Source organism: Ammospiza caudacuta, chromosome 22, assembly GCF_027887145.1.
Source record: "Ammospiza caudacuta isolate bAmmCau1 chromosome 22, bAmmCau1.pri, whole genome shotgun sequence".
In the NCBI taxonomy this organism is placed as follows: Eukaryota; Metazoa; Chordata; class Aves; order Passeriformes; family Passerellidae; genus Ammospiza; species Ammospiza caudacuta.
Genome location: NC_080614.1, coordinates 5623974 through 5646632, shown reverse-complemented (window position 1 = coordinate 5646632; position 22659 = coordinate 5623974). Strand labels below are relative to the sequence as shown.

The window sequence follows — 22659 nt, the reverse complement described above, 5'->3', positions numbered from 1 at the left end:
CACAACACTCCACAAGTTTCAAGATAACCAGAGGGAGGAAAGGGAATTCATTGTATATGCTTTCTAGCAGTGACCCAATAAAGGTTACGAGCATCAACACAAAGATACATCATGAACTGTGTCTTGTCTCACTCTGCACGGGGCTGAGATGCTGATTCCCAGAATTTCTTGAAGGATCCTCAAAGGTTTGAATATTATCATGAGAGGGTAGGTGGGATCACTGAACTATACAGCAGCTTGCATGCAAAAATCATTTATCACTTTCTGGGAGTGGCTCCTTGCAAAGGTGTTCTAACATGGCTAATGGGAACACTGGAAGTCTGATTAAGGTTTATTTAACCTTGCTAGATTTCACACCTAGGAGCTGAATTTGACCCAAAACTACTTTATCACCCCACCAAAGAAGGAAATATTGCCAAAAACACACATTCAGTCCCACATCCCAAGGAACAAAGAGCTTGGATCCCCATGTGAGCCCCAGCAGGGGCACCAAGCCCAGCTAACACAACTGTCCTGTGTCCTGCCTGTTCTGCTAGGAACTGTGTTATTTTGAGCACCTCATGAGTGTCATTCCCAGAACCTCAGTGCATTCCCATGGACCTGAGTACCCTGAGAAGCTTGTTCAGGGCTTGGGAAGGCAGCACCAGGACAGGCTCAGCTGGAACAACCCAATTCTGACTTTGCTTATGCAAAGGTGACAGGAACAGTGCCTGGTGAGGATAAGGAATTGGACTGCAGGTGTTCCAGAGCTGCTGACAACAGCTCTCAGGAGCCACAGCTCCAGGGAAAGGGAAAATTCAAGCACACACCCCTCCTTGCACAAGGCCAGTCACAGCTAAAGCCGCTGCAACACTGACAGGGCTCATGTCACACATCACATTTGAGACAAGCCACCCTCCAGTCACTCCCTGCAGTGCTGACATGGCCTCCAAGAGGGATCTGTGTGCTCCTCTCCACGCTGGGCCTTGTGATTCTTTCCTGGGGATGAAGGGCAGAGGTCCAATCTGAGGCACTAATTTTGGAACACTCCAACAGGAAACCAGAGTGTGATACAAATCCTCTCCTTCCAGCAGCACCAGCTACAGATAAAATGCTTTGTGCAATAGTGTCCACACAGGTTTCTCTGACAAGAATAAATTCTCAGGCTGAGATTCCCAGCAGCATCTCTGCAGTGAAAGATACAGTGACTTTGCATTTACTCAATTTCACAGATCATGGGGGTGTGAAGTCACCCTTTGGGGGGGATAAAGGGGCTTTGTCTTTTTAAAAGTTTTCCAAACACACCCCCTGCAGCACAATGGGAACATGCAGGTGGATCCCTCCACACCAGCTAATGGGCAACAGCCTGACTTCCCCTGTGCAGCTGAAAGGAACAATTCGTGTACTCTAACAACAGCTGGAGCTGAATTTTACCCAGTCAAGCACAGCTTGCACAGACACTGTAAATTGTCCCTCCCTGTCAGTCCCTCAAGGCACAAAACACTGATTAGTTCAGTGGAATGTGCTAAAAATGGCAAGAAGAGGCAATGCTTCCTGACCTAAAGCCAGGTGGGTCCAGTATTAGCAGCAAGCCAGTTCCTGGTGGAACAAGTCTGTATGAGCTTGCAGACAGTGAGTTAATAGACCCTGCAGTCTGGGAGAACCTAATGGAGGGAAAGCAATCGAGGAAAAAAGCATCTCTGACTGGATTTTTACTGCTATTACTGAGCTGTAAAGCACCCTCAGAGAAATTCTGCAACCAGGGCAGAATAGTGCTGCACTCAGGAGTAAGCCCTGGGAAAAGCTGAATGGGACAAACTCAACACTGATCAGCTCTACAGGCAAAAACATCACCCCCAAGGATGGAAAAAAGCTGCCACTGGTGCTGTGAGTGATCAGAGAGAGCAAGGAACAATCTTGTGAACAGCTATGATGTAAATGAAATATCCCAGTGGGACCAGAGAAGGACCAGGCTGACACCCTTCACACAGCTCTGATGACATTTGTCACCTCCTGCCCTGCCAGACTCCATTCTAACTTCTGAACAGCATTTGGCAGCACCCATTATTGGCCATGCATAATCCAGCTTGCTTTCCTTTGGACTCTGAAACACAGAATTTCCATTAGTGTGCTCCATGCACTCTGCAAGGCATGAGCCTTGTTTGGAATAGGGCTCTGCTTGGCACTGAGTATATTTGCAAATTAGATTTGATGCTTTCTCTGCCCCTCAGACACTGCACTATCCCTATGCAGCTTCCCACAAAACAAAATGCTCCCACTGAAATCCAAGCTGGCAGGGAAGAATGCCAAGAGGAGTGTGACAGTGGTCACAGGGGTCTGAGGATGAGGGAAGAGATGAGGATCTGACTCCATATTTCAGAAGGCTTAAATTATTATTTTATGATATATATTACATTAAAACTATACTAAAAGAGTAGAAGAAAATGTTCATCTCAGAAGGCTGGCTAAGCTAAGAACAGAAAAGAATGAATCAACAAAGGTTTGTGGCTTGGACAGAGAGAGAGCCAGCTGTGACTGGTCATTAATTCCAAACATCCACATGAGACCAATCACAGATGCACCTGTTGCATTCCACAGCAGCAGATAATCAATGTTTACATTTTGTTTTTGAGACCTCTCAGCTTCTCAGAAGCAAAAAATCCTAAGGAAAGGACTTTTAATGAAAAGATGTCTGCGACAGAGGAGCTGTCAGCACTGCTTGGTTCCTCCAGGAAATCACAAGTGAAGGACAGGGCACACACCCACCCTCCAGTGCTGCAGGGAGACGTGGAGCTGGGCCAGTTCACAGCCCAATCTGGCCACAACCAGCTTGCTTGATTTACTTCTCCTGAATCTTGGCCCCCAAGGGCCTTTGCTGGTTGATATCTGCTTGATAAGTGTGTCCCACACTTCTATGGGGGAAGGAAGGAAGATTTGTAAGACTTTCCCCCTCTATTACCATCACCTGACTGCTCTCTCAGAAAACCAGCACCATCCCTCTCAGGAGGAGGTGAAGTTTATGATGGGAAGGCAACTAGAGTCAGGCCTGCCATGCTGGGAATTGGAATACAAGAAAAGAATAATAAATCTGGTGTGTTAATCCAGTCATCACAGAGAGATGTTCTCTAGTATAGGCATCAAAGAGCTGCTGGGGGAGTCAAAGGTCTCAAGGTGGTCATGTCTTAGCTGTTAGTCATGAGTTTCCAACACAGTATTGTTTTCTACTGAAATTGGTATATATGGGTTCCAGTCTGCTTTAAAATGCTTGAAATATCAGTAAGATGTGTGTTAAACCATACACAGCCCATACAGCAATTGAAACAGCCTGGAGAAAGGGACATCCTATTTTAAACTGTTATCTTGTTGAGTTTGTGAGGGTTTCCAGGACGAGGTGAGAGATGACAATCTGACTTTATTCAGAAGGCTGGTTTATTATTTTATGATATTATATTAAAAGAATCCTATACTAAAACTATACTAAAGAAAGAGAAGGATACAGACAGAAGGTTTAACAAGAATGATAATGAAAAATTCTCAACTGACTCCTCAGAGTCTGACAGAATTGATGGTGATTGGTCATTAAATAAAACCAATACACATGAAACAAACCAAACATTGATCAGTTGGTAAAACAATATCTACACAACATTCCAAAGCAGCAAAACAGGGAGAAGCAATCTGATAATTATTTTCATTCTTTTCTGAGGTTTCTCAGCTTCCCAGGAGGAGAAATCCTGGTGAAGGGATTTTTCCGAAAATATGACAGTGACATTATCTCAACATCCAAGACAGCAGTGGAACTCACTGATGTCTCATCCCAGCTCCCAGTGAGCCCTTTCAGACACTGCATTTGAACAGTGGATGCAGAGCAGACTGAGTGTGTCCCACTGCTGCTGAAAATCCCTTCAGCACCCTGGACAACAAGAGCAGCTTCACTCTCTTCTCACAGCCCTGCAACAGCCAAGGCTCCAGGCAGCCATCCTCTGCTCCTCCCAGGGCATGACTCACAACTGGGAATGCACACACACTGAAGAGGCAGCTTGTATCCTGCTAGCAAAGCAAAAATTAAAAATAAATAATAATAACCTCACTGAACACCACTAATTTTATTTCTGCTAGAGCCCCAGTGTGTCATTACAGGGACAATGATGCATGGTTGGATTCAATGAGTCCATAAACCTCTCCCACTCCCTCCTGTGTTGCTGCACTTACAATTCAAGGCAGCACAGAGCTGAAGCAGAGTTCCCCCAGTCTCTCTCTGATGACTCCTTCCCACCCCTGCTAGGGCATCCTTCCCATTCCTTGCTTAGTTAAATCCACTGTGGCACTTCTTTAGCTCCTCAAATCAGATTTTCTGCCATTCCTTCCAAAGAGAGGGTTTTGCCCATCTCAGGCTTTCCCTGGCATTACACAGCCAGGGGGCAGAGCCAGACAAGCTGCTGGACAACTCTGTATTAAAGTGCCTCAGAGAGCTACTGTGAGCATCTGTGCAACATCTGTGTATTATGTACTGCATGAATTCTGTACAACTCAGCCCCTGATGCAAAGAAACATGGAAAGGAAGTGAGGTTTGGGTCAGATATTTCTACAGAGCTCAAAGACTCTACTTACATTTTTGGCCTGTAAACCAAAATTAAATGAAAGCTCAAAAATTGTCACTAATTCTTTTCTGTAAGGCAGACAGCAGGACAAAGCAGGAAAGATAAGCATAAACTAAATAATTTCATCTTGAATATTTTAAGATCCTTCATACCCTGGAGAAGCCAAGTGTAAAACAAGAGGTGACACACTGTAGTTTAAACCTCCTTCATTAACTTACTGGGAGGAAGGTGAGTTCTCAGGTAAGAAAAGCAGCACAATGGGCACAATTTATCCTTATCAAATTCCCTCCTTTGAAAGAGCTGAGGTGAGAATGTGGAACTGCAGTGGTCACAAGATGATGGATCACAGCCATTCCTCTCTTAAGAGCACCTTCTGTACAAACTGCTAAATCCAGACAGCTCATAAATACCAACAACTCAACTACCTCAAATCATGCTCTTGGATGCTGCCATGTTCTACTGCTTTTATTATCATAAAGGGCAAAAATAAAACAATACTAGAAACATCAAAAGGCTTTGAAAGTGCTGAAGGAGACACACAAACATTTTACTCTCAGACATGTTACAGCTACATGAATACTTCCCAAGTGCCATTGTTCAAATAAAAATATATTCATACAAATTATAAAAAAAATACAATTTATATACACACACCATGGAATTAGCTTACATAATTTCATAACAAAAAAACAGTGCAAAACAAAAACCAAATGGAAAGGTAAGTTGATACCATTGGAATGGTTCACAGTAATTAATAATTCAAAACTGCATAATTAACACTGCACAGGAAACCACAAGGCAAGGAGGAAGGCCCCAGACTAACCCCCTAACCTTGCCATCAGAACTAACCCAGTTCTGGGTTATTTTTCCCTTAGTGTTGCTCTGTTAAAATGTTCCTGGCACCTATGTTAGAATAAGTTCCTCAGTAAATCACTTAGCAACTAGAGCCAGGGTAGAAGCAGTGAGTGTGTTGTAAGAAAGGATTTAAGTAACTGAAGTGTGAGAAGACTGATTCAACACAAACCCCTTGGCATCAGTCCTCATCAGAAGGGAAATACTGCATCTCCAAATGTCAGGTGAACTTGTCATTCCTTTTCTGCAGGCTACAGAACAGTAATTGTACTGTATTGCACACTGAAATTTCCCTTTAAAGCAGCTGACAGGGGTCACCCACCATCCTCACTGAAAATGTCTTTACTGAAAGAATGAAAGGGTGTTTTTCAGCTGAAACATTTGAATAAGATGCCCAGGCAGAGCAGACAGTGCTGCCAACAGGTTGAAGGCAAAGTGCCTTGTCATGGGGAAGCATCTGGCGCCCAGAAAAACCGTGGTAAGATTCTCCAGCCTGATTTGTCTGGATTGCCCAACTCTTGCCTCAGCAGCAATGACAAATTCATCCTGCAGCAAAACACCCTGCCATTTGTGCACAGAAATAAAACAGGACCAGCTCAAGGCAAATAACCCAAGGAGCCTTCATGTGCAGGAAGAGAAGGAACCTTCCCTTCCACACACACTCAACATTTGTCATGGGGAGACAGGACATTCTTGACAGGTGTTCTAACAGTACAGGATTGCCAATCCCACCTAAGTGATCTGAAATCCCACAAAACCAAGATTCCTGTGATTCCTAATTACCCAGATCCTTTGAATGAAATCAGGTAGCCTAACAAAAGCATATTTCAAACCTACAGCCCAGCTTCAGGGAGTGCAAATGGGTGCTGGAAGTTTGCAGGGACAGCTCAGTGTAGGAGCAGAGCTCAGGGAACACAGGCATTTCAGACAACACCTGCAGATCCTATCCAGACAGAACAAACATCCTCACTCCACTTACAGGGAAAGAACTCACAAATCAAGGGTAGAACCTGATGCCCACTCCTATGCTCCAAGGAAATACAGAAAATCAACAAAGTCTGCCTTCTGTCCCAGTTCCCACCCAGGCAGCTCCTTATGGCAGACAAAGGGTTAACTGCAGAGCTCAGGGGCTGTGTAGAAGCTTTTCTGGAATACATTCCCCATGTATCTTGGCTGAGAGAATGCTCTGTGCTTTATCAAGCCAATCAGCTCTGCAGTCCCTGAGGCACAGCACTGGCTTCCCACTGAGGGTTATCTGCACACAGAACTCAGCAGGGCAGGTGCCTGCTGGAACAATACAGGTGCTGGCCAGGATGGTACCTGCTAAAGCACTCAACTGGCTGCAACTGGCTCCTGAGGGCTGATTTCACCCCTACAGATTGTTGCAAACATTATCCCAAGCATTTATAGAGCACAGACAGCCCCACTTAACACCTGCAGGAGATCCTGCCTTAGTCACCACCATCCCTCCTTATGGCAGCCTGGAACTACAGCAGCTCCTCTCATGACACACAGATAATTCAAGCAAGCCCAGAGACCATCAGCTCTATTTCCTTCCACAAAGCAACACTTCCACAAAGCAACACTTCCACAAAGCAACACTTCTCCATGCTCTCAGGATGTAGAGTTCCCTGGTCTCTGACTCCAGCTGGAAAGGTGCCCCAGGCTCTCACTGTTTGAGCAGTGCAGGGACAAAGTGCCTACAAACCCCAAGAAATGTCAAAGTGGAGTGCCACCAAGCATCTTAGAAGAGTCTCTTACAGGGAGATAACAGCAACAGCTAACAGGGAAGAGATCTCCTTTCTCTGAGATGTTCACAAATGTATTAAATATTTATAAACCTAGTGTAACCATTTTGAACTTCAAATCTGCTGAGCTGCTCTCAAAAGTCATCTGCTGTCAAAAACATCACAGCAGAAACATTTCCCCATGAGAGAAGGAGAGAAATAAAGAACAAATGAAACCAGAGTGAAAAAATATGGGCAAAGGGGAACACTTGCAAAGACAGGTGCATTTCCAAAACGCTGGATTTTTTAAAATTGCTTTTGCAAGAAACCATCCTCTAGAGCAGCTGATATCTGCAAACTTCAGTATCTCCTCTCAGTGGTGACAGTAACTCCCTTCTCACACAAATAAGGCAACAGTTGCAGGAACAAGGGAGGAAGAAGAAAAGGGAGTCACACAGGAGGAAGGGAAAGACACTGCAGTTCTTTGCTCAGGACACAGTGGAGGGAAATGGTTCTTTTTTCCAGCTCTTCAGAAAACCCCAAAACAAAATGTCAGAACACACAGTGGTGTCAGGACAACATCTGACAGAAGGAGATAACTGGGGGACAGGGGAAGAAAACACCTGGATCAAGAGTTGTCAAACCAAGTGCCTGAGGCCAATCAACAGCTCTGGGCTCAGGCAGCTCCTCTAATTCTCTGGCTAGCAAAATGTTTTCCAGTACCCCAGGCTTGATATGCACGTGAGAAGCCAAACGGGAGGTCTTGGGCCTTGTGTGGTCCAAGCAGGATGCGAGCATGTGTGCCAGCTTGGAGAGGGAGGAACCACACTGACAGAAGGGCAGGGGCATCAAATGGTCTGATAGTGCTGCCTCAGTCTGGCCTGCAGGAATTCGTGGGTCAGGTTGTGCCGAGTGATTATCCCAACCACCTTGAACAGGAAGGAAAGAAGAAGAAAAGATACAAGTTTGCGTCAGAGATGTGCCACTGAAAGACATCCATAATAAAGTGTGTGAAAAATGCATGTATTTTATGATTGGCTTTTTACAAATATTCAAATGAATATTATATGTGTTGTGTTAGAAAGTTACGCTGTATTAATTCTCTTAAGTAGTGTGTTAAATATAATTTTAGGTTATAAAAAATGTCAAAATAGGAACTATGCTATGTAGGATACTTTTTTTAAAGAAAGGACTCGCAGTGAGACAGCAGCCACAGGACACCTGAATCTTTCAGAGAAAGAGAATTTGTTGCCCCATTATCAGGAGAAACGAACTTCTTCCTGCCTCAAAGGCACTGTCAGGATTCAGAGGAAGAAGCTGACACTGCCCAGACAGAATCCTGTGTTTGAGTGGAATTTATGCATCATGGATGAGGTGTATGAATATGCAACAGGCTGTTGCTTTTAATGGTTAATCCTCTGTTAATGTGGGTCCTTTTTCAGGCTCATGCTGCCCAGAAAAAGGTACCTGGACATCCATAACTCTTTGTATTTATTGTCTCATATTGTCCTAATTCAATTTGTCCAAATTATTATTATTCTAATTGTATTACTATTTTTTATAACCATTTTATTACTATTAAACTTCAAAAATTTTAACAACAAATGATTGGCATTTTTCACAAGTGGTCATTCTTTTCAACACCCCAAAAAGAGGAAACCTGAGAGCAGTTCTTGACCAAAGCTGAGTTAGAGCAGATTCAAGTTGAAATTCACAGAAATCACATTCCTCCCTCTACCAGCACTTACTCTTCAGGCAAGAATGCTGATTTAACTGTACCCAAACAAACAACTTACAACCAAAAAACAACACTCAAACATCTTGACCACTGCTGTGGTGTCTGGCACCAGTAGGACCCTGTGCCTAAGAAGGGAAATCCTTTCCATGTCAGAGAGCATAAGGATGTAAAATCCTCTGGGAAGTAAAAACTGCAATTGGAAATAACAAAGCTGTCTTTCAGGGCTTCATTCAAGACATTTCTGGTATTCCACATGGCATGACTTCAGATAGCTCCTGTCAGGTACATTCAAGGAAGCTCTAAAGACCAAAACAGAGAATTGGTCAAGACTAGCTAAGGCACACTGGCAGGTGACAAGAGGGACCCTCTCCCAGCCTGCTGTGGATAAAGTCAAAACACACATTTCAGCTGGTGAAACATCTGATTTTACACATGGAAAGAGTTTAGAACTAGGCTGCTCTTGTACTAAAATGGAATAAGTTAACATCTCCTTTGCAACTCACAGGCCCTGCAGAGTAACTGTGGGAACCTTGAGGCACAAAAAGCAGTGCTGCCTCACACAGACCAGGTCAGCTTAGGGGAAACAGCTTCTCACAGTGGTTATAGGAGGTTGCTGACATCTACTGACTGTTTCTGAGCACTGTAGATGGCAAAGGGACAGTGAGTCAAGCACACACAATTTGAGCACTCCTTTGCTTTGCTGCTCCTGTGAGCAGAAACAGAATACAACTCCCTTCCTACAGAAAAACCTCTTGCACCAACATAAAAGGAATTTTTGCTCTTAAATAAAGCTGTGAAAGGCAAATTAGTGGCCTCTGATGAGCTCAGGGCCTTTCAACAGACAGAAAAATGGGACAGCTTCTACAGGCTGCACACCTGAGACAGGAGATTCACGTCCTGCTCCTTGCAGGTAAAGGAGAAACAGGTTAGGACAGAAAAGATGCCAACAAAATCACAGTAATCAAGCATTCAGGGCCCTAAAAAAAATCCTATTCTGATCTCTTTAAAGCATTTCTGTTTGATGTTAAAAGAGATCTTTATTGTCCCAGAGATGGAAAATATTACACAAACACTGTGGGTTCCTTGCTCAGCTAGGCCAAGCCAAGGACTCACCTCTCCAACTGCATTCACAACTGGTAAATGCCTGAGTCCCATTGTCCTGAACAGGTTGAAGACTTGTGACACATGAGTATTTGGAGAGACAGTAAAGGGTGATGGGTTCATGTATGGGGTGACATCCTAAGAAAGAAAAGCAATCATGTTATTTACAAGAGGCATTTTCAATGTCTCTGGGAATCACTAACATGCAGCTCCTACAAATCCTCCATGGCACTGATGCCTGGACAGAGTATTTGACTGTGGTCATCTTCTATTTCTGCACAAATATGACATTTGGTTTGTTGAGAAATTAAACTGGACAGGCACCAATGGATGCTGGTACCTCATAGCAGGGGGTTTCCACATGCAGAGAAGGCTGAGTGCTTGAGGAGCACAGGATGTTAGTCACTGCACCAAAGAATATATTAAAACATGCCCTCAATGTTTTTTAAAGGCTTTGGACAGTTGTAAATATATCTGAGGAGGGATTGTCACACTGCAGTGCTTATCTTACCACTATCATACGAGGGTTCAGCAACGTGAGGTCCAGATCATGGATATCTGGGTAGTGGGGATAATCCTCCAACATCTCTGCGTGGGACAGACGAGGCTGACTTGCACTCTGCAATCAAAATAAACCCCACTGAGCCCAGCTGTCACCATTCCAGATTACACAGGGGCTGCAAGCACAGCAAACCATGCCTCCTAATTGCTCCCCCAGATCTCCTTCTCCTCCCACACCCACATTCTGCAGAGGTGCTGTTACCCAAACCTATGCAGGCCTTCAGCTGAGAGAGAACAGCTACCCAACCTCTGACAAATCTATACCTGACACTGGAGGACAGCAGGAAACCAGTCTTGTGGGAGCTGGGCCTGATCTCAGTGACACAGCTGACATTTTTCTGCTAGGACCTCAACACACAGCAGTGAAACACGAAGTATATACTGCTGGATGCTCTATTTGCATTTAATATCTGCCCTCTGTTCTCCAGTTCTGCATATCTTTATGCCTTATATTCATATCATATATTCTCCACAGCTTTATGCAACAAACAGGTCTGTTGGATGAATTTTTTTTTAACAGTGGCTATCCTTTCCCTGGGGATATTTTCAACTTCCTTTAAGAGCTGCAAGGGAGAATTCACATTACCCGTCTGCAACTTTAAAAACACACATGCATTCCTTAAAGTGTAAAAGTAGATATATTCTTTTTGGCAGCCCATGAAGATTGTTCCCAACCTCCTGAGAAGGCAGGGATGTGTCTGCTGCCATTTCTGAAGAGGAGGACTCACCGACTGGCTCTCAGAGTAGCAAACCCCCCTGTCAAGGAGGGTGACCAGCTGTGAGCGCAGGATCAAGCCATGGAAGGTCAGGGGTCTGAAGCGTTCCTCCATGGTCCACTCCTCACTGGGAGACTGGTCAGGGTACAGATTGGGGTAAGGAGTGTATCTGTGATGGATTTAACACCATGTGTTACAAGGTTCACATAGCCCAGCTCCCTAAAGAGCAGCTGTTTCAGCTCTTTGCAACCTTCCCCTGAATATTTCAGGGACTCTTGTTAGGGACAAGCAACACTTCAGAAAAAAAAAATAGAGGGGAGAGAGGTCAAGAGCCATTATGTGGGACAGTCTCCTAACTCAATTTCACATGACTTGCTATTAAAGCAATTTTCAGTTCCAAATTACTCAGATTCTAATAAAAGCTGAAGCATCTGGCAAAATATTTGGGTCAGGATGCCATTCATGAAAGTCACAATCTCTCATGTAGAAAATTATTCACTAGACTGGGCTTCTACTTGGGAGTAACAGCAACATAAGCCTGGTGACTCAGCCCAGTTACCAGAAAGGTGGGATCAGTATCACGGCACCAGGTAATTAGCTGGGATAAGGGAGCTCTCCAGAGCTATCACATTTTTGCAGATAAGAGGACATTGATTTCTACAGAAATCTTCCCAGATACTTTATCCTCAAGCAAATATGTCTGTGTAAGTGTTTGAAGTAAATTTAAGAAGCTGGACATAACCCACTTGCTTGGGACTTGGTCACAGGTGTGAGACATAGTACTGGTTCCTGAGACCTGACAAATCACCTCTAAAACACGGATACTGTTTCCACTGACATATGAAACATTCTTTACAACACACCTCAACATATGGAAAAACCATACTTCTGTACATTTGTGCCTACCAGGACCTCACCTTCTCTCCAGCATCTGTTGCAGCAGATCCTCTTTTTCAGGAGGCTCCTCTGTTGCTATGTGCTCGTCGCACATGTTACGCAGCTCACTCGAAGGGTACGACTTCATGGACTGGCTCCGCTTGCGCTGCTCTCCAGCCCGGGTGAGGATGCTGGATTTCTGCATACAACAAACAGTTTTCAGACACTCACTAAGCAAGCCAACAGTTATCCAAGAGTGACTATGAACTACTAATCATTGCTTTGTGCCACTACATAACATGTTCATTCACTGCTGCTGCAGGACTTACAAGAATAGCCAACAGGACTGCGCAATTTGGTAACAAATTCAAATGTTTCCATGTCTGTGCTACACAGATTACTTCTTCCTCTTAACTTTTGCCTCTAGGAATGCAGACCACTCTTTTGTCTCTACCATAACCCAGACAATAGAATGAAATGGAGCTCTTAAAAATTTCCTATTGCAGTAGGTGCTTATCTCTGACCCAAATTCTGCCCCAAACCTTAAATAGCTAAAGCAAGGCCATTCTGAATGCAAAACAAAGCTCTCTACTCTTCAATCTATCAAACAAGCAAGCTTTTACCTTGAATTTGATGTTGTTACTGATCAGCTGATTTCCCTTCATGAACTCCCTCTCATTGCCCCTGTTCTCTGTCACCACAGGGAAGGCATGGTGGACAGTGGTGCGCAGGATGCTGACAAGGGACTGGATCCGGGTGTGGGGGTACACGTATGTCAGGTTGGGCTCCATGATGTCACTGGCTTGTAGCCTGAAGAAACAGAAATCCAAGACTGCTGCATGAATCACATCAGTGACAGAAGGCTGGTGATGAACAAACCAGTCCTTAAACAAGGTCCTGAAGGAGTCTGCTGCAGTTAAACTCTGCTGGCTCCTTTTACCTGTGTGCTCACCTTCAATGTGGTATCGGCAGTGATGGTACACCTGATTTTTTAATTATTCTTTTTATAACATAACATTGTATCAATGAAAGGAAAGGTAGAATGTTCTAACTTACAAATAAAGTTTCTAAACACTACTGGGAAGACACAACAGGTGGGAAGAGGATGACGTTCCACAAGAAGTCCAATGGAATGTTTTCACAAAGCATTTGCTGAACTTCCCAAACCCACCCTGCAGATTTCCTTCCTTCCTTCCTTCCATCCATCCATCCATCCATCCATCCATCCATCCATCCATCCATCCATCCATCCATCCATCCATCCATCCATCCATCCATCCATCCATCCCCTCAGAAAGGGCTTCAGCATCTCTTTCCTGCTGCAGGCCTGGTGCACAACTCCTTTCACAGCAGCTCCTCAGAGCAACCAAATTGGTTGAAGATGAAACATCAGCCCCCTGCATTAACGCATTTCTGAGCAAGAATCCCCACCACAAACTCTTAACCCACAGCCTGGCCAAGAGGAGCAGCCTTACTTATCCATTTCCATCCCGGTTTCCCACTCCAGAAGAGGCACTCCTCTCAAGTTCACATGGATGTCATAGATGCCTTTGTTGAAAAAGTCTCCTGTCCACTTGGCTACCTGCATAGCAAACACGAGGTCTACTGAGTCGCTGTTCCAAGTGCAACTTATGACAGCCCTGAAAGTAACAAAGATTCACAGCCAAGCATTCTGCAAAAAGCCAGAACTGCTGGTCCTGCACTCACCATGAGGGTGATCATTATGGGGAGCCCATAGGTGATCTCATTGGTGGACTCAATGAGGATGACAGTCAGGCTGATGGTCATGCGCACCACTCCTCCCAGGAATGCTGCTGCCCCAATCAGTGCAAAGGTTCCTGAGTAGATGTGATCCAGACCAATGTAACTAGAGCAAAGCACAGAGCCCTCAGATTAGAAAGACCTGCCTGAGAGCTCATGGTGCACCTGCAGCATGTCCCTCACACGCACACTTGATGCACCTTTTGAGGAGGTTGGCGACCAGGCGTCCGAAGGCAGCCCCACAAAGCAGTGATGGTACAAACAGACCACTGGGCACAGAGATCCCATATGTCCAGCAGGAGAGTAAGAAATAGAGAAGGAAGAACAGGGATAGGGTGACTGGGCTGAAAGTACCTGCAACACAAGAAGAATCATGACTAAAGAAAGGGGCACATGTCTGTCCAAGACAGAGCCTTGCACCATCCACCCCTCAGCTCACAGCAGGCTCATCTCACAACAGCTACTGAGTCTCCCAGTCCAAACACACGTGCAGACAATGAGTAAGTGAAAAGAGAGGAAAAACAGGTTTTTCTTCCCATCAAAGAGACTTTCACCAGTTTTACTAGCAGTCCTCCAGAGCCATGAAGGCCTGAAGATGCTGATAGCCTTGTGGTGCTGCTCCAGCTAAGATGAAGCTCTGAAGCTTAAGTGTGGGATGAGGCAGTCTTGTAACTACTTACCATCCTGGTGGAAGAGCTGCAGGATAGCTGACTCCTGAGGGTTGAAGAAGAGGGTGGCCATGTCATTGTAGGTTTCATTTGGGCAAAAAAAAGTTTTGATGCTTGAATTGACATCCTCTGATATATCCTAATGCAGAACACAAAAGACACAAAGAGTTAAAATTCACTGTCTCCTGCATTAGCCTTTGGGGAGAATGGAAATAACACTTCTGTTACTGTTAGCCATGCTTTGGGAAGTTCAAACCAAACATCAATAGCAGAAATGGGGCCTACAACATCAATGTGCTCCTTGACTCAGAGCCTGAGTTGTTTGTACAAAAGCACAGTGTAGGTTTCATTATTACCCACAGCTCCTGCAACCCTCCATGGGCTCTCACTGCAGCTCTATTATGTACTGCATGCTGTCAAAAGCTCACTGCATGTCTGTGCTTCTCTGCAGGGTGAACAACATGACAGGGAATATAATATTCACATAAGAACCCCTCACCTGCAGGCTCAGGCTGTCATTGCCACCGTGCCTGCTGGAAGATATCTGCCGGCATTCCCCCAGAACCATGGAGGCCACAAAGACCATGACAGTGGTGGTCAATGACACAAGCAAGCTCTCCAAGACTCTGAAAGACACAACAGAGACCATGCACTGAAGCCACACTCAGCACTGTAACCTAGTCCCAGTTCTGCAGATGATTTGATAAAGCTGCAAGAAGCAACAATCACCACAGCTTAGCATCAGAACAAGGGACACTGCAAATCAAGTTGAATTTTGACTTGGTTCCCAGGGATTGCCTTAGCTCCCCTTTTTAACTGGTTGCCCCAAAAAGAAGCCCAGAGAACACAGCAGTCACACATGAAAAGCCCCAGGGTTCAGTAATGAGGCTGTTCATATGGAAACAATGTTCTGTACATCCTTACAGGGTAAAAGCATAGATAGGACTGGGCAGGATGATGCACAGTCTCTCAATCTCTTTTCTAACTGCTGAAATACACTTGTTTTCCTCTTTAAACCTGGGCTTTGTGTTGAGGAGCTGTCCAGAGCAAACCAACAGCTACTTTCAGAATAACACAGAAGTTCCCTCTCTAAACAACACACATATTGTGAATTTAATTAATCAATATGATTTTAAAGAGTGAGATCAGCTATTTCATCCACATCAATTTTGACAAGGACACAAAAAAATCCTGCATGGAGACAAAGCTCTGGTTTGTTCAGCCTTTATGACAAAGAGCTTCCTCCACTGCCCTTATAAGAAGGATTGCAATTCTCTCTGTACCACCAAAGTCATCAAAAATTACAGGGACTGTAACATTTGCTTTCTGGTGTTCACTTCTAAGTTCTATGGAGGATTCATTTAGTGATTTTTAAAACAACCAGGCTGAGATTTGCTCCAATCCTACTCAAAGGGTCTTCTAGACTGATGCTTTTGCTCTGGGAGCAGATGCCTGCACAAACTGGAGAGGGCACACATACCTGACCAGCTTTGGCTTGGGGTGCACATTGCGCATGCGGTACTTGGCAAGCCTCTTGTTCAGGCAGTTAAAGGTGGCTCCAAGAAGGCCTCCCACAATCCCCATCAGAATGAAGAAGCCCAGGTCCACAGCTGTCCAGAGGTGGCATTTCTTATCAGACTCAGAGCACTGTGCAGAAAAGTGTACAAAAAAAGGATTACAGTAGTTGCTGGAATTTCCCACCAACATTTCTGTCTCCACACCTAGAGACTTTGAGCAGCTAAAATCAAAGGGTGACAATTATCAATGTATTGCAGCTAAACATAAAGGGCCTTGAAATACAAGCATGTGTCAAAAAAAAACCTCCAAACTAACAGACAGAAGCACAGGGCTAAGAAGAGACTGGAGAGTGGGGAAATAAGAGTAAATCTTACCTTAAACTCCCCAAAGTTCAGCAGCCCAGGGAGCTGGAAAGACCCCCAGCTTCCAAACTGAATCCCAGAGCGGAAAAAATTCAAGGTGAAAGTGGCAGCCATGGAACAGAAAAGCTGTGGAACAAAAAAAAAAAAAAAAGGGGAAGGGGGAAGCAAAGGTTCCCAAAATTAAGATTGGTACAGTCAGCTCTTCCTTGAGACCTCTACTTGGGCAAAGGAACTGACTGTGGAGGGATCAGACTGCAGAGAGCCCAGGCACAAAAGCCCACTCTGCCAGGTACACTAAAGCTGCTGCCTAGAGCTGTCCCACAGTTCCAGATAACACCAGGCTCATCTCTGCCCTTGATCTGTAGTAGTTCTGGACTAATGATAGATCAGGCAACCTTCCTCCTGCCAAGACAGTTCAGGAAGAGGCAGGATAATCAGAATGTCCTCATGGATAAGCCCTACCAAGGGGAGCCCTCTTCTCAAGGCACACAGAAAGAGTCACAATCACCACTCACCACTTTCCATGTAAGTCCCTGGTTCCAGAAGGAGGAACCTTCCTCCAAACTAAAAAGAGTGCCTCCAATTGGTGCTCCAAAGGCAGCTGCAACCCCTGCAGCTGCTCCAGCAGATACAAAATCCCTTTTATCCCTGAAATGAAGAGAAAAACAACCTCAGTTTAGCAAATTAGAGCTCTGGAGATGCTTAGGTTCTGCAAAGTAAGGGATCATCCCCATTTATGGAATATCCCAGAGATTCAGGATGAGAGTTGGGACAAAAGCTGGCCATGGCAGACACCACCATTTGCTCATTAAGCTGCAGCATTGTGCTCTTTCTGTAGAGCACAAACACAGAGCAGAATTCTGCTACTACACAACTGCCCAGTATGTGAGGAACCATCCCAAACCATGGACTCCAGCATCACTTGAAACAATTACAGAAACAAAAGGGCAAGAATTTGTTCACATTCAGAGAAGTAGCCTTCTCTGTAGTATATGCTAATCATAAGGGATGAGCCTTCAACCACCCACATTAAAGGTTTGAGATGGGTAGAGATCTGCTGAGCAGCACAAGAGAACATCTATGAACAGGAAGACCAGAGCAGCTTGGAAGAGTGACACCCTGGTGTTGTCTTGCTGCAGAATGAAACTGCAGGACTCTAGAAAGAAACTGATAAAACAACTGAGTGGTTCACCCCAGCCCACCACCCTTCTCCCAAGGAAGTCAGCTCACTCATCCTCCTGTCCCCTCCTCCACATCCTGGGTACAGTACCTGTCACTGCAGAAATAGGGAAAGTTAAATTGGATCTTCCTCAAAGAGATGCTCTGGAACTACAAACAAAGTAAAGATTTAGAAACACAGGAGATGGGAACTTACTCTTACAAAACAGTGGCGTAACCAGGAGCGTGGCTCAGGCCAGCACTAACCTGTGGCAAGCCTGCACCCACAACAGCACCACTGTGAATCATGGGCCCCTCCTTCCCGACAAAAAGACCTGGAAAAACAGAGTTTATTGAGGGAATGCACTTTCCCCACTGCCACCCTCCCTTGCTGACAAAGTCAGAAGAGATCAGCTCAGCACTCCCATGCCATGGCACATCTCTCTGTGCCAAGCCTGGAGCTCCTCACAGGGAGGTGCTGACCTCCTGCTCACTCAACAACCCCAAATGCAAAGACTTGCACAAATTCTGCACTCTAAGTGGGTGAAATAACTGAAAAACAACTGTACAAGGACTCTGAACTCTCCAGGTTTTTCTGCTCTTCTGCCCTCAGGCTGCTCCTGGAACATTCTCAGGTCTCTTTTCTTGGATTCTGCCCCAAAGAGTCACATGTCATTAGCCCACTCAGAAAATCACCTGTTTCCCCTGATAGTCCTGATCTTTCTGTTTATTCTCTACTCTCTAAATGCACTCAGGGCTCATGACTCTGCTCCAAATCACCAGAATGATTTTACTGGAAAGGCAGGGCCTTCTGTGCCCTATAGAAGCAGAGAAAACATTTTTTTCCCCTTCAGTGACTCCTTCACCCAACAAGCACAGCACAGCAGAGCCCTCCTTACCTCCTGCCACGCTGAAGAGCACTCCTGTAGCTTTGCACAGCACGGTCCGCAGGCGCACAACCCCGGGAACCTTCACTCCATTGAGGTAGCACTTAATTTCAGGAATTCCTGACCCAGCTGCTACAGGCTGCAGAAAAGAAACACTGGCACTATGGTGCACTGATTTCGTACCTGGCCAACTTTTATCTGCGAGCAAGGGACTAAGAGACCCTGCTTAGCTAAATGAAATAGAACTGTGAAGGTAATTTGATGCTTTGGGGCAGAAAATGTTTCTAGCAAGGATATTTCATATCAAGGACATGTGTGAGAGGAAAGGAAGGTTGTGTAAGGAGCAGCAATGGACCAAAGGCTTACTTGGATCAGGACCAGAAGACTGGCAAGGAAAACAAAGGTCAGGTTGAACCCCAGCAGCTCCAACAAGGACAGGGCAAGGCAGCCTTTCTCAGTGCACTCCTCCACCGCTGCAGGGATGGTCAAGGAAAACAACATTCCCCACACCAACACACAACCACTTGGTAATACCTGAGCCTCCCACTGGCCTCAAAAACCAAGCCTGCGCTTCCTAATCCAGCCTAATCCTGTCAGGAAGCCAGGCTTCGTTTTCAAAGCTCAGCACTGAATTAGGAAGAAGGGAAACCACTCATTCTTTCAGTCTCTGCTTATGTACCCGACACTGGAAACGCTTCTTGGTTTCAAGGGCTGAATTACATAAGCAAGTTGAAAACTTGCCTAATTATGAACAACATGCCCAATGGCAAAATTGTGAAAGTTCAGCTGTTCTGAGCAAAACATGGGAACAGAAAGGAAAAGGTCACTTGAGTCTAGCAAGGTCCAAGGCAAAAGATACAGCTTTGTACCACCTGAAACTTGAGCTGGGTAAAGAGTCTCACGAAGAAATCTACAAAGAGGCCCACCTGGGAAAAAGAAGACAGAATCTCCATCAGTAATTTCTACATACAAATTAAGACCACCCTCTAGTTAGTCCTACCAGAAATATGTACACAGGGGAGAAGAGAAAATGAAGAAGACAAAGGCATAATTTAGAGTAAAGCAGCTTTGAAAACTCAGATTTCTTCCCTCTCTCTCACTGGGACAGAGCCATCCTAGCATTATTCCTGAAGAGATTCACTTCTGCACCTGATTATTTCCCATTAAAGTACTAATCTGGCACCATTTTTAACACCCTCAACATACTTAAGGCTACAGAAGAAAACTGGTATTTAATTGAGGTATACAGTCAGCTGAGCTGATTTTCACATTTCAGCCATTAACTGTCATCCTTTTTTACTAAGTTGTTTGCTTTGGAAAAGTTTTCCTGCATGCAGAATTAAAGGATTTGCCAGACTACTTTACAAAGAAAACCCAGCAAGTTGTGAAAGAAAAAAAAGGCTTCCTGAAAAACAGCCAATAACAACATGCTATAGTTCCCAGAAGACAATTCCATCTACTAAATTCTAGTCACCATGAAAGAGAATGGTTCCTCTTAATTTTACTCCTTAGCCATTGGCTTCTAAATGATTCCTGCTTAGTCTCCTGAATTTTCCTCATTTCCCAAACAGCATGATACTTACCAGTCCTGTACAGACTCCAATAGCAAAAACCAGCACCCACTTCACTGCTTCATACCTCTGGGCTTTCTGTTTGGAAAGAGGATTAAAAAAAAAAAAAAGTAAAATAAAAGCAACACAGAAACAGGGATTTTCTGGAAGGTGGGTTTAGGCTCCACAGCTCAACAGCCAGAGGGATAAACGAACAGAAGATTGTGTTGTGACAACAGCAAATTGAAAATAAGGAACTGAAAGACTCAACATCTTGCTCACTTTAAAACTGAGGATCACAAGAGATGCTGGGAGCTATAATCTCCTTTTTTTTTTTTTTTTTTTCTGCAATAGAGAAACCAGGAGAACATGTAGAATTTCAGTCATAAATAAGGAAAAAACCCATCAAATTTCCTGCTGATCTGGGTTGGAAGGGACTTTAAAGCTCATCTCATTCCACCCCCCTGCCATGGACAGGCACACCTTCTCCTTCCAGGCTGGTCAATGCCACATACAAAAAGCTTTTGAACACTTCCAATCCACAGTTGCTCTGGACAATTTCCACAGTTTTAGCTTATAAAAGAACAAGGTCCTACCTTGTTGTCCATGCTTTCCAAAATTTCCAAGTACGGGTCATTGATACAGCGATCATAATCCAAGCTCTGAAATGCAAAAAGGTCAATTCAGGAGAATCAGCTGCAACAGGTTGTGAAAAAAAATTACGTCTAGAAGACCTTATTAAATACTACAGAAGTCATTGCTACCCCCACAGTAGATTCTGCAAATAACAGGAGGAGAAAATACTCCTGGAAACAATTTAAATATTTAGATCAGTCAGACCCTGAAAATCACAAAGAGAAAGAACAATTTCACTGCTCAAGCTGAGAGAGACAGTGAAACAAACAGAAGTACAACTGATTTATACATCTTTATATTGGAGAAGTCACATTGTACAATTTTTGACTTCTTTATGTGTCTCCACTTTGACAGTGCAGGGGATAACACTGGATCTTTATATTCACCCTCTCACTGGAACAAGAACACTAGCTAGGAACTCCTGTGCAGATGAACCATATAAATTCTTCAGTTTATCACAGCAAGAAGTTTCACACTCACATTCACAAAGCTCCACTAGTTCTATCCACATCTTCACCTTTTCAGGCCAAGCTGTAACAGGCTGGGCTGGTGACACCCATACTGACAGCAGCTGTTCTAAATACTTCAGGGCCACCAGACAGTGATGCAAAAAGCAAAAGCCTCCTGTAAGCAGCAGAATCTGATGTATGGGAAGATCTGCTGTGAGCCAGCATGACAACACAGACAGCAGAAAGGCAACTGTGACTATGTATCTACAGATACTTTCTATAGTCACCAGAAAACAAGGCCACCAGAGCCTATAAATCTCACACTGAAGAAGTGGGAAAATGCACCAGGCTCTGAAAATGAATTTTCTCAGCAAGAGTCTGACTTGAGAGCAAATATTCAACCTACTCACAGAGCTTTATCCCAGAAACATACAAAGATGAGGAACAGATCTTTGCAAGCACAGCAATTCTCAGTATTTCTGCTGATGCCAATGCAACCAAATGATCCATACTGAGCATCTACCCCATTACAAACTCAAACAGATCAAAACCTGTCTGCAGCTCTTATCACATTAATATCAGATTAGTAAATTCCCCACCTCATAGTCTTTGCGTGGAAGGATCTCATCCTCCTCTTCACGAGTTTCTCCTAGGATCGTCTGCAAAACAAATGCAGGAAATGAAAATCATGAAGGGAACGAATGCATCCACAGCTGTTCATGAACACTGGTAGCAAAGCCAAACTGCAGAATCCCTATACCATTGCTGCTTATAAATTGAGAGTGTGGATTACCAAACCACCAATTACATTGTGGTAACGCTAAAGGGTCTTACCTTACAGCTTGTCCCTCAGCCAAACACACATTATTTCTATACAGGAGCTCCCGGGAGTAAAGTTCTAACCCACATCCCGTTTCATTCACAGCAACGGGGTACAGGGGAGCACAGGGCAACAATTTTGCAGAGAGCACTCTGCAGTGCCAGAGACAGAGAGAGCGCTGCCAGGACGACTCCCCGTTAGGGCTGCGAGGGGCAGCGGCTCCAGGCGCTGGGACGCGAGGCCCAGACAAAGAATGCGGGGTCGGGTAGGGAAGCGGACAGCGCGGGGCGCCGGCACAGGCGGGGAAGCACCAGGCCCGGCAGCAGAACGGGCGGGAATGGGCTGTGGCACCGGGACGAGAATCGGATCAGAGACTGGGCCAGGAGCAGCACCCTGAGCTGGCGACACCGGGCCCTGAGGCGTGGGGCCCGCACTCCAGCACCGCTCCCCGCCTGCCCGCCCACCCCCAGGCGCTGCCCAAGCCGGGCGGGGCCGGGCCGAGACCGGGGGTGATGGGGCTCCGCCAGCACGCACGGGTCCGGGGGGGGAATCGGGGAGCAGCTGGGGCAGGGCAGGGCGGGACGGCGGCCGTACCAGCTCCTCGGGGGTGCGGCTCTCCCGCTCGCCGCAGCAGCAGCAGCACAGCCCGGCCCCGCACCCGCACCGCGCCATCTTCCGCCGCCGACCGCGCCCCGCCCG

At 45.2% G+C, this 22659-nt stretch overlaps 1 protein-coding gene across 1 annotated transcript; it reads right to left on the bottom strand.

Annotated features, from left to right (window-relative positions):
* Window positions 1-5032: 5032 nt before the first annotated feature.
* CLCN6 (chloride voltage-gated channel 6) lies at window positions 5033-22650 on the bottom strand. Its single transcript, XM_058818921.1, has 23 exons — window positions 22555-22650; window positions 21740-21799; window positions 20652-20717; window positions 20089-20154; window positions 19365-19431; window positions 18872-18978; window positions 18518-18644; window positions 17886-17953; window positions 17731-17789; window positions 16976-17108; window positions 16473-16586; window positions 16061-16227; window positions 15080-15206; window positions 14593-14719; window positions 14113-14266; window positions 13859-14018; window positions 13627-13733; window positions 12775-12961; window positions 12193-12350; window positions 11288-11444; window positions 10510-10617; window positions 10011-10136; window positions 5033-8088 (listed from the first exon to the last, which is right to left on the bottom strand). The coding sequence occupies exons 1-23, from the start codon at window positions 22630-22632 to the stop codon at window positions 8008-8010; spliced, it is 2604 nt and encodes an 867-aa protein (XP_058674904.1). The 5' UTR covers window positions 22633-22650; the 3' UTR covers window positions 5033-8007.
* Window positions 22651-22659: the final 9 nt, after the last annotated feature.